The sequence below is a fragment of the Xenopus tropicalis genome, chromosome 9 (genome assembly GCF_000004195.4).
Source record: "Xenopus tropicalis strain Nigerian chromosome 9, UCB_Xtro_10.0, whole genome shotgun sequence".
Taxonomy (NCBI): Eukaryota; Metazoa; Chordata; class Amphibia; order Anura; family Pipidae; genus Xenopus; species Xenopus tropicalis.
This window is the reverse complement of record NC_030685.2, coordinates 5285265-5296528: the sequence shown is the minus strand read 5'-3', so window position 1 is coordinate 5296528 and position 11264 is coordinate 5285265. Positions and strand designations below refer to the sequence as shown.

Here is an 11264-nt window from a genome sequence, read left to right as displayed (position 1 = left end):
CTGTGTGAGTGAGACCCCGCCCATTCTCTCCCACTCTAGCGCAGCGGTCACATGGTACAGTGACGCCACTGGCCGGAAGTTGTGTAGAATGCGCGCCCCCGGGAAGATGGCAGCAGCTTTCTCAGTCAGGTAGGTGAGTGTTAAACTCTCAGGCAGCAAAACCCTTCACTATGGCAAACCACTGGCCCATTGCCGGCTTCTGTATAGTGACTGCTACACCCACCGGAACCCTGTCACAAGGGGGAGATGGGAGATGGGGCAGGCAAGGCTGTACCGAGCTGCTGCTTGGAACCAGGGGTGTAGTGCAACTACAACTCACTGTAGCTGTGTGCAAATGCAGATTAGCAAAAATATACACCAGAAGGTTCTTGCAGTTGAACAATAGAACTGGGTTATTGTCAGAGACAAGTAGCAATGCAGGGATAAATCAATACTCACAAATGCAGAAATAGCACAAACCCTCTGAGGATAGTAAGAGAGGATGCCGCTGGTTTATCCCACCTCTGTTGGAGACTGGGCAGGGTAAATGCAGCTGTCAGCTCGGCACCACTATGGAGGGCAGTCTAGACAGATACGTCAGTCCTCAGGTTGAATACCTTTAGCTGATCCGACAGCCGACTATGGACCAGGGATTTACACTGACCTGTATCCTGCGTCTTAACCGTGGCCCTAGGCTGAGGCAGCATTGCCTGTATGGAAGGGTACTCCCAGCTATCCTCCTGGTTGGAGCCTGAACTGCTCTTACTATCCATAGCTATCTACCTCACTCTCCTAGAGATTACTGCTATTACTGTATTCTGCTCAGCTAAATAGTCCTCATTCACGGGGTCCCTGCCCCCGACTTCACCAGAGTGGATGGTAACTCTGGGGCAAATGGCTTTACTGGGGCTCATTCTGATCCCAGTGGACTTCACCTGAGACACAGAGGCACTATATCAGTTTGCAAGGGGTGTGGTCAACCCAAATAACCAATAGGTATAAGTGCATAACTCTAAACTGATACATGGGTCTTTGCCCAGTAACAGTACAATCAGGAAGTGGTAGGGTTTAAAGCCATAGGGGGCAGATTAACCCTATGGGTCCCTACACATTATAGAGAATAATAATTTTCAGGAGGTCAGTAGGAAAACCTCCTTTGAGTCTATAGGCACATCTTAGATTTTATACCAGTATATTTACTACATAGATGATAGAATGTCCTGCTTTATGCCATGACAGGGGTGTCTGATGGACCTTCTGATACTCAGCGAATGAGGCTGGAGAACAGATTGGCCCAGCCAATTACCAACATGGATCTCTCACCCTCACGGATTTAGCCGAGGAAGTTAGGCGATGACCCCCACATGCATTCATGGATCCTGAAACTCATCTGGAAAGAATGAAATAGATGTAGAGATATTACAGGTAACGACTGAGACAGAAGAATATCGTCTGAGTACAATGAACAGTAAATTAGTTCCCCCAACTGATGGGGAGTCTCTAGGCACTGCGGGCAGGGATGTGGGCCTGCAAAATGAACAGGGGGATCACCTGACTGCAATTAAGGCTGAAGCAGAGATATTAGAGATTCAGATAGAAGCTCCAGACTATCAGAAAGCAAATACCAGTGCAGCAGTTTCCTTCATGAAGGGGGAGGTTTGCTGTAACAGTGAGGAGTCTGGAAATGCCAGGCCTTGGTTTTGCCCATTCCAGAGTGTTCCAGCAGCCATGGACTCTGATCCGTTGGATACAGGTAGGGAAGCGTTACAACATACTGCCTTGTTACTATGGCTGAAACAGCACAAAGAGCACACTGCCTCCAACCTTAAGCCCGACACGACGTACACGGGCTGCCCAGCTAATTCCGCCTTTTCCCATTTTCTATGTTATAAATGTGGAAGAAATATATCAGGGAATAGTGCTATCCTGACGCACCTTTGCTCCTGTACCTGGAGTGTAAATTCTACCAATAAGAAGAGCTATACAGAACAGAAGCCGTTTGTCTGCTCTCAGTGTGGAAAGCACTTCAGGAAGAAATATCACTTTCAGATACATCAACAGCTCCACACAGGGAAGAAACCATTTATCTGCACAGAATGCGGGAAAGGCTTCTCGCAAAAGATTCACCTTTTCACCCACCATAGAACTCACACAGGGGAGAAACCATTTACATGCACAGAATGTGGGAAATCCTTCGCGAAAAAGATTCACCTCAACACTCACTATAGGATTCACACAGGGGAGAAACCGTATACATGTACCGAGTGTGGGAAAGGTTTCTCTGAAAAGACTACGCTCCACTCACACCTAAGAGTACACACTGGGGAGAAACCATTTGCATGCACTGAATGTGGCAAAGACTTCTCTCTGAAGAGCAGCCTTCACAAACACCAGGCGGTTCATACAGGGGAAAAACTGTTCATGTGTTCAGAGTGTGGGAAGAGGTTCTCCCGCAAAACCAGCCTTCACAAGCACGAGACAATCCACGCAAGGGAGAAACCATTCACCTGCAATGAGTGTGGGACCAGCTTCACTCGAAAGACTCACTTGTTCAAACATCGATCCCAGGTTCACAAGCAGGGGAAATCATTCATGTGTAAATAATATAGTGGGAAATGCGCCTTCAGCCCCACAAGGAGATACTAAATATAATATATTTACAAGGATCGCTTAAGTTAGCCATACATATGCTCGTTTGGTGAGGTTACTAAATGGGTGGGTCCCTGCCTAAAGGGACAATGATTGGCTCATAACACTGGGCCTATGGAGTCCTGTCAAACATGGACTGTATCAATGCACTGTTGTGGTCCAAAGAGGCTTCAAAGCTCTTTAATTATAACTGACTACTAAAGGCAAATGTTTGTATAAAAAAACAAGTGTTAATATACTCTCACTTAAATAAAATATGTATTTATATATATATATGCTTAAGATTGTTCTGTCATAGTTAGGCTGCCATTTTTGCTTGCTGAGGTTTGTTGCAGTTCCCCCTGCTAACCAATAGGCACAGCAACTGCAGCTTAATATTTCCTACCCCTAACAAGGACCTTAGGGCAGGCCCAGACTGGCAATCTGTAGCTTTTGGCAAGAGGGGCTGTAAGATGCCATAGACGGTCACTATTTATTGGACTGTTTGGGCCTCTGTGCAATTTTGAATCCCAGTCTGGATTAACAGTCACCACCCTCGCTGGGGACTGAAACCATGTGACTATAATACAGAATCGTTTTTTTAAGAATTGTAAATGAAGTCACGTTAAAGCAGTTGTGGCTCTACAACAATGGCACCGTAAGGTTCTTTTGTGGACCAACAGCACCTTTGTTCCTCAAGTTTTTTACAAGCCTTTATATCCCACTGATCTCTACACAGGAACCTGCCCCCGTCATTAAAAACAATTAATAGTTAAAGGAGACATATTGGATAAATGGGAAACCCCTAACCCTGTAGGCAATTATGAATAATATCCGGTGCTGGTTTCCCTTTGGGCTAAACATTAACCCTATCTGTAACAATGGCCCCTTTATTGGAGCTCCCTATAGATCCTCTCAGGTCCCTGTCTGGGTTTCACATGAGGGGTGGGCGTGTCCTAACGGTCCCTGCCAGAAGCACAGTAGGAGGGGGAGAGCCAATCACAGCCCTGCACTCACACAAGCACAGACAGGCTTCAGTTCCCTATCAGGTCAGCCTAGCTGCTGATTGGTTCCTATCCTACAGTGCAGGGTACGGAGGGCCGCCGGCCCCCCAGCTCACCCAGAGAATTCAGCCAGCTGGAAGTGGCACAGATGGGCGGGGCTAGTGGGGTTTGGGGGAATTTCTCAATAAATCAGTCAGAAACACAACTTTAAGCACAATCCTTCTATATCTAGAGGAGTATAATTCCCTGGTACATTCATCATTTTTATAGGATATGTCTCCTTAAAGAAGCAATTGCAGTACAAGGACTGAAACTGTCAGCCTAACGGAGGCACAAATGGGGGAAAAAACTGCCCAAACATTGATCCCTCACCCTTCTCCTACCCATGACCACTAGTTAGTTTTTAAAATAAAAACTTACCATTACAATATTGATTACCCATAGGAACCCCAGTGCATTAATAGCAGCAGCAAGTTTTTGTACCAGCTAAGGCACCCATAGCATTTAAATGCTGCAAAAATGTTTCTTTTTGGAAGACTTCTTCCTGAGTGCCATTGATTATACAGGCCACTGCCCGTTATGCACCCACTTTGCTTCTACCTCACCCAGCCTTGGCTGAAATCAATAACACACAAAAACAACTCCCAACATGTTTATTATAGGTTTATTATTGCAGAGGCCTTTGGATAATAACCACAAAAGAGCATCAGATCCATAAACAAAGGCAGCTGTTTGGTAACCACCCAATCACAACCACCAACTATTGAAGGATCAGTAGTACTAACACTGCAGCTTATCTATAAGGGACACATTTGACTGATAGAGGTCATAGTTCGTGGATGACTACATGGAAATAATATGTATTGTGAAGGTGAACTGTGCCTTGAACATGTGGCCCCACAGACAAATTCATTGGAGGAAACACATTACAAACAAAATACAGTGAATATTATTGATATCAGCAGATTTCATAGGCCCCAGTAGGGGAAGGAATAACCTTAATCTTAAATGCTAATGTTTGGGACTGACAATTTGAATTCCTACTCCACTTACTGAGCCGCAGAAGAAGAAAAAAGCATGGAAACAGCCATTTCTGGTCTCTTTTCAGAATGTAATACTTTTAAGAAGTCCCATTGTGTGCATCTTATTACTCTATCTGCTTACGGGATCCATGTCGTATCCAACCATATGAATTAAACAGGGAAGTGTACACAGATATAATATTGATACAACTTTATATAAATGTAACTGGAAATAATACAGTGATAGAGGGGTGCTGCTGTGATAAAACAACAATGCAGAAGTAAACTGGTACATGGACCTTGCATTTGTGGTCCCATAAGTGACTGCTGGCCCAGCAGTTAAATGAATGTTAATGGCTATGGAACATTTAGCAACAGTCAAAATGCAGCTGATTTCTCCCTACTAAGGGCTATGGGATGGTGATTGTCACCCAAATGTAACAGAGACTGCAACTGGCCTCCACATTTAAACGATTTACCTATTTGGTTCCGTACTCTTCCTGTTTTGCATTGAAACCATTATCTGGTTGCCAAGATCACAAACACTAGCAACAAGATAGCGGCTTAAATAAAAGAAATAAAGAATCTAATAGGAAGAGAAATACCTATATTTCTCAAAGATGACTTTGCGGCACTCTGTTGGGCCCAATTTATGACTCTGGCCAGCAGTTGTGAGACTGGAGGGCTGTAAATACACAATAGATCAAAACCGTTGCCAATCACCACCATAAATGCAGCTACACTGCCAATGCAAGGCATACATTTTATTTGGGATTATTGGGCCTTTAATGGTAACTAATACACCACAATGCTATTTAATGAAACCTTGCAGACCTGCTGACAGGCTCAGTGCCCACACGGACAGTATAGAACATAACCAGAAGTATTATGTAGCAACTACCCCCATCCCTGCTGCATTCATCCTTACCAACCAGTGCCGCCATTTTTACATTTTAAAGCTGTGCAGAGAATGCTGGGAGCAGTTCTGGTATCAGTTTTGCTCTGTGCTATGGAAACTTAACACTTGTTCCCTAAGTATTATATAAAAAAAAAAACAAATTATGAATAAATAACATCAAAGAAAAATCACATTCCAACAATTTCTAACATGGAAATAAAAAATAGGTTTTACAGTAGAACAATTAGCGCTTCCCTCATTCCCTGATTTGTATTTCATACTTGCTTCCATTATGATCTAGTCCGGCAGTAAGACTGATAGCAATGTAGTTGTGCCAAAATATACCACCCTTCAAGGGGGCAACATAACAGGGTTAACCCTAAGGGGGGGCAATGTCACACTGCATTAGCAATACAAGAGCTAGAAACTTTGGCCCTGAGTCAGATCTTGGAACAAACAGTTGGTCCGCTCCTTCGCCGCAGAACTTAAACATTAAACAAGAGTGTGCCCTGCTGAGGGTATAATACCTAAATATTGCCCCATTCAAGGGTAATAAGAGATTACAGTATTAATATGGTCACGTGGACGTTCTAAATACATAAGGTAGCGCCCCCTTATTTCTTTTTTGATCGTTCAGCGCAGTCCAGGGAGGCGATGTTGCTGGAAGCAGTGACCAGGTGGATGAGACTGATGAGGGACTTGATGAGAGAGATGGGGCAGCACAGCCAGACGATGAGACGGAACAAACCAATGGCACCAACGGGACCCAGGATGACTGTGGAGAGAGAACACAGTTATAAGTGTCATGGCCTCCTCCTACATAACTTACTTTTTTTTTTAGCCAATTATATACTGCCCTGCTAAAGTGACCAGCCCCTTACTTATTGTGCTGTGTATTCCCATCCCTCAATGTAGTGAGATCACCAGCACTCACCTGAAGGTCCCTCAGTAAAGTGCAGCAGGTACAACATGCAGTAGAACAGCTCATTGCCAGCGCACATGAAGAACAGCACCGGCTACGAGAGACAAAGGGTGTCAGTAACTGGCAGTGTCACGTGGCCTAAACACCTATAACAATGCAGGCCAGTGTGGCGCTGCACAGAGCAAGGCCAGGACTCACTTACCCTTGAGGTGTAGTAGAGACGGAGCACTGGGTTCCCAGCCAGGTTGATGGTTTTATGGCTCTCGCTGCCCTTTAGAATGGAGCTGATTGGACGACAAAGAGATACCATTAATTTGTTACAACTTGCCAATGGGTAATTACGGTTACCCAAGGAAAAATTCTCCCAAACCCAAACTTTTATTGTCATTCTCAGCAACTTTACAATATATATGAATTACAAAGGAACCTATAGGATAAGTTAACATCCACCCCCTCATCCTGTAGGCAATAATGAATACTACATGTGTCAGCTTTCACTCTGGACAAAAAATGATCCTCTCAGGTCCCTGTCCATGTTTCACATGAGGGGGGGCGTGTCCTAAAGGTCCCTGCCAGAAGCACAGTAGGAAAGCGAGAGCCAATCACAGCCCTGCACTCACACAAGCACAGACTGGCTTCAGTTCCCTATCAGGTCAGCCTAGCTGCTGATTGGTTCCTATCCTACAGTGCCACCGCCCTGCACAGCCTGGGAAAGGAGGCAGCAGGAAGTGGGGGTTTTGGGAAAAATTTCTATTATTCAGTTGGAAACAAAACTTTTTAAAACACATTCCTTTTATATTTATAGGATTATAATGAACTGACATATTCTTGTTTTTCAAACTTTTAAACTTTGTCAGTGGTTTTAAAATGATTGTAAAGAAGTGTTTGTTTATCCCTTTCTGCACTGCTGATTCTCACTCATGAAACAATGCAGCCAAAGCTATATCTCCTCCAACCATGGAATTTGTAAGCCTGGCAATGGACCCATGTATATTTGTGAGGGAGAAATACTCTCACAGTAGACAGTGGGTCCGTAGCCAATCAGAAAAATGGACCCTGCTTATCAGGCAGCTGGTTGGGAGGAATGTTACCTGTGAAGGTGCAGCCAGTGGCTGGCGATGTCCAGGCTCATGCTAAGCTGAAAGAGCAATGTGTAGGAAGGGTACAGGAGGGACAAGTTGACCAGTAGGCACATGGTGGCACATCGATCTGTCAGCATATCCAGCATGGCTCCAAACTTGGTACCTAAGAGAGAAACAGTCTTTATGGAGCAGTGTTTGCCATAGTATTTGCTTTATTCCAACTCTCCGGCTGATAAATAGCTGAGAATATCTTGATAGCATAGCCAGCCCTACAGCAGTGTCTTCCCATCCAGCCCACACTCACCCTGATTGAGCAGCCGGGCAGCATGTCCATCAAAAGCGTCCAGCAATCCGCTCAGCAGGTAGAAAGTCGAGGCCAAGACGGGGGAGGTCGGCATGAAGTAAAAAGCAACGAATGCAAAGACGATGCGAGCATACCCTGAGGGGAAGGGGATACATAGCGGTTAAAGGAGACATATTGGATAAATGGGAAAACCCCTAACCCTGTAGGCAATTATGAATAATATACGGTGCTGGTTTCCCTTTGGGCTAAACATTAACCCTATCTGTAACAATGGCCCCTTTATTGGAGCTCCCTATAGATCCTCTCAGGTCCCTGTCTGGGTTTCACATGAGGGGTGGGCGTGTCCTAACGGTCCCTGCCAGAAGCACAGTAGGAGGGGGAGAGCCAATCACAGCCCTGCACTCACAAAGCACAGACAGGCTTCAGTTCCCTATCAGGTCAGCCTAGCTGCTGATTGGTTCCTATCCTACAGTGCAGGGTACGGAGGGCCGCCGGCTCCCCAGCTCATCCAGAGAATTCAGCCAGCAGGAAGTGGAACAGATGGGCGGGGCTAGTGGGGTTTTTGTGGAATTTTTCAATAAATCAGTCAGAAACACAACTTTAAGCACAATCCTTCTATATCTAGAGGAGTATAATTCCCTGGTACATTCATAATTTTCATAGGATATGTCTCCTTTAAATATCTGTCTGTGAGGTCACCAAATGAATGAATGGGTCATAATGGGGGTCAGACAAGGACCCCATAAATGTGCTGACTTAGGCTGCACCCACTGGGATTTTCAAACCTACCCAACAGAAATCCAGCAGATCCTCAGCTTTTAATTTGGTGCCATCCGCTGTCCAATAAACTGCCAGCTATGATTTCCCTGTCACCTTTCCATCCTTTTCATACCCCGGAGCAGCTGATTGGCTGTTGGGGGGGAACACTGGGCCCTTCCTGTTGGGGGGGAACACTGGGCCCTTCCTGTTGGGGGGGAACACTGGGCCCTTCCTGTTGGGGGGGAACACTGGGCCCTTCCTGTTGGGGGGGAACACTGGGCCCTTCCTGTTGGGGGGGGAACACTGGGCCCTTCCTGTTGGGGGGGGAACACTGGGCCCTTCCTGTTGGGGGGGAACACTGGGCCCTTCCTGTTGGGCGGGAACACTGGGCCCTTCCTGTTGGGGGGGGAACACTGGGCACTTCCTGTTGGGGGGGGAACACTGGGCCCTTCCTGTTGGGGGGAACACTGGGCCCTTCCTGTTGGGGGGGAACACTGGGCCCTTCCTGTTGGGGGGGAACACTGGGCCCTTCCTGTTGGGGGGGAACACTGGGCCCTTCCTGTTGGGGGGGAACACTGGGCCCTTCCTGTTGGGGGGGAACACTGGGCCCTTCCTGTTGGGGGGGAACACTGGGCCCTTCCTGTTGGGGGGGAACACTGGGCCCTTCCTGTTGGGGGGGGAACACTGGGCACTTCCTGTTGGGGGGGGAACACTGGGCACTTCCTGTTGGGGGGGGAACACTGGGCCCTTCCTGTTGGGGGGGGAACACTGGGCCCTTCCTGTTGGGGGGGGAACACTGGGCCCTTCCTGTTGGGGGGGGAACACTGGGCCCTTCCTGTTGGGGGGGGAACACTGGGCCCTTCCTGTTGGGGGGGGAACACTGGGCCCTTCCTGTTGGGGGGAACACTGGGCCCTTCCTGTTGGGGGGGAACACTGGGCCCTTCCTGTTGGGGGGGAACACTGGGCCCTTCCTGTTGGGGGGGAACACTGGGCCCTTCCTGTTGGGGGGGAACACTGGGCCCTTCCTGTTGGGGGGGAACACTGGGCCCTTCCTGTTGGGGGGGAACACTGGGCCCTTCCTGTTGGGGGGGAACACTGGGCCCTTCCTGTTGGGGGGGAACACTGGGCCCTTCCTGTTGGGGGGGAACACTGGGCCCTTCCTGTTGGGGGGGAACACTGGGCACTTCCTGTTGGGGGGGGGAATACTGGGCCCAACAATACTGAAGGGCCAGGTTTTGTATAACTAAACAATATGTTTCTGTTCTTACTGGGCAGAACCAGCCCACCCCAATACTATGCCCTGAATGTACCACTTTGCTTTATTGGGTTCCACCAGTGACAGATGCAGCCCCTGGGGCTCTGGTTACCTGTGTCAGTAACTTCCGGTCTGAAGCTGAACTACAGCCCTCAATATCTTCCCTGAATTACCCAGCGTGCATTGAGGGGAACCGGAACCCTTTAGACATATATATATATATATATACCATTCTATACACATACTAACCGTCCCCTCCCTGCCCATATGGTAGCTCCCCAGCCACACATCCCTTCTCACTCACCGATAAGGTTGGGCACAAACAAGAAGATGTTCTCCTGAGCCATTTTGTTCCGTCTCCAGCTTCTACTGACGTCACATCTCCCGGCAGCCCCCGCTTCCCAGGGGCGGGCCGAGCTGTCACACTGACAGATGGGCGTGTCAGTCAGCCGAACACACGGCGCGGTAACTGGGCTCTGACAGAAAGGTGAGGTTTGAAGCGCAGGATAGAATGTCTCCCACACGGAGCTGTGAGGTAATAAGGCCCCGGCTTAGTCAGTGATAGAGGAGTCAGGTAGTGGCTAGAGCGTCTCCTCCTACTTTGTGGGGGCGGGAAGACTGTAATAGAAGAGCTATGTTGTCAAACTGCTGCTCTCTCTCAGTCTTTACTGTTTAACCCCAAGGAAACCTTCCCAGCTGTACCCAGTGCAGGGTTCCCAGATTTATTTTTCCAAACCAGCCCCAAACTAGCCAATCCTGAGAGTTATAGCTTAAGGACCAACTGCAGAAAGTAACAAATGGCAGCCCCACCTCATCTCAGTAGAAAATAATGGTACAATCTCATACCCTATAGAGCAGGGAGCAGAGCCTGAATAGAATAGAGGTAGGGGGGTCTGTCTATACTGTCCCATTGCATGCTGGGTATTGTAGTTTTATATGAATCCTAGCTGTAGGCTAATTGTTAGATACAAACTACATTACCCAGCATGCAGTGGGACAGGTAGGTTAGGTTTACTAAGGGAAAAAAACTTTGGCTAGTTTGTACTTTGGTTTGTACTTTGGAAACCAGGGATTTAAATTAGTAGCCCAATTTGGAGGCAATACCGCCAACCTGGCAACCCTGACCCAGTCCCCCCCCCACCCCATGGATGTCAAATCTGAGGGGGCGGCAGTACGAGAATTTGCTTTCCAGCCACAGAGCAAAGGTTTCCTGAGGTAAATTTGCTACAATGTGGGAGCCAATCCCCGGCCATGTTGTGCCCAATTCTCCAATAAAGGGTAGATAAACCCTCACAGAAATGCATTTGAGTATAAATATAAAGCTACTGTAAGCTTTCCTTTGTGTAGCAGCCCATTGTGGCAGCTGCCCTATCCCCACCCCTACAGTCTCAATGTCCCAGGCCCTCTGCCT

At 47.5% G+C, this 11264-nt stretch overlaps 2 protein-coding genes across 3 annotated transcripts; one reads left to right on the top strand and one right to left on the bottom strand.

Annotated features, from left to right (window-relative positions):
• The first annotated feature begins 42 nt into the window (after positions 1-42).
• LOC101732550 (gastrula zinc finger protein xLCGF3.1) lies at positions 43-2897 on the top strand. Of its 2 annotated transcripts, none has more exons than XM_004919566.4 (2): positions 43-129; positions 1219-2897. In XM_004919566.4, exon 2 carries the CDS (start codon positions 1441-1443, stop codon positions 2581-2583), a length of 1143 nt encoding a protein of 380 aa, XP_004919623.1. In that variant the 5' UTR covers positions 43-129; positions 1219-1440; the 3' UTR covers positions 2584-2897. The 2 variants fall into 2 exon arrangements, with proteins under 2 accessions (XP_004919623.1, XP_004919624.1); XM_004919567.4 differs by having other exon boundaries at positions 68-133.
• A 1352-nt stretch (positions 2898-4249) lies between these two features.
• Positions 4250-10211, bottom strand: cdipt (CDP-diacylglycerol--inositol 3-phosphatidyltransferase). The gene is given in 6 exon segments (NM_001078906.1): positions 4250-6306; positions 6466-6547; positions 6656-6737; positions 7545-7698; positions 7840-7974; positions 10158-10211. Coding segments are annotated over 6 exon segments (657 nt in total). The 5' UTR covers positions 10201-10211; the 3' UTR covers positions 4250-6145.
• Positions 10212-11264: the final 1053 nt, after the last annotated feature.

Bases quoted from the DNA above. Each gene is read 5' to 3' on its own strand.
- LOC101732550 (XM_004919566.4), top strand. From the start codon at position 1,441: ATGAACAGTAAATTAGTTCCCCCAACTGATGGGGAGTCTCTAGGCACT.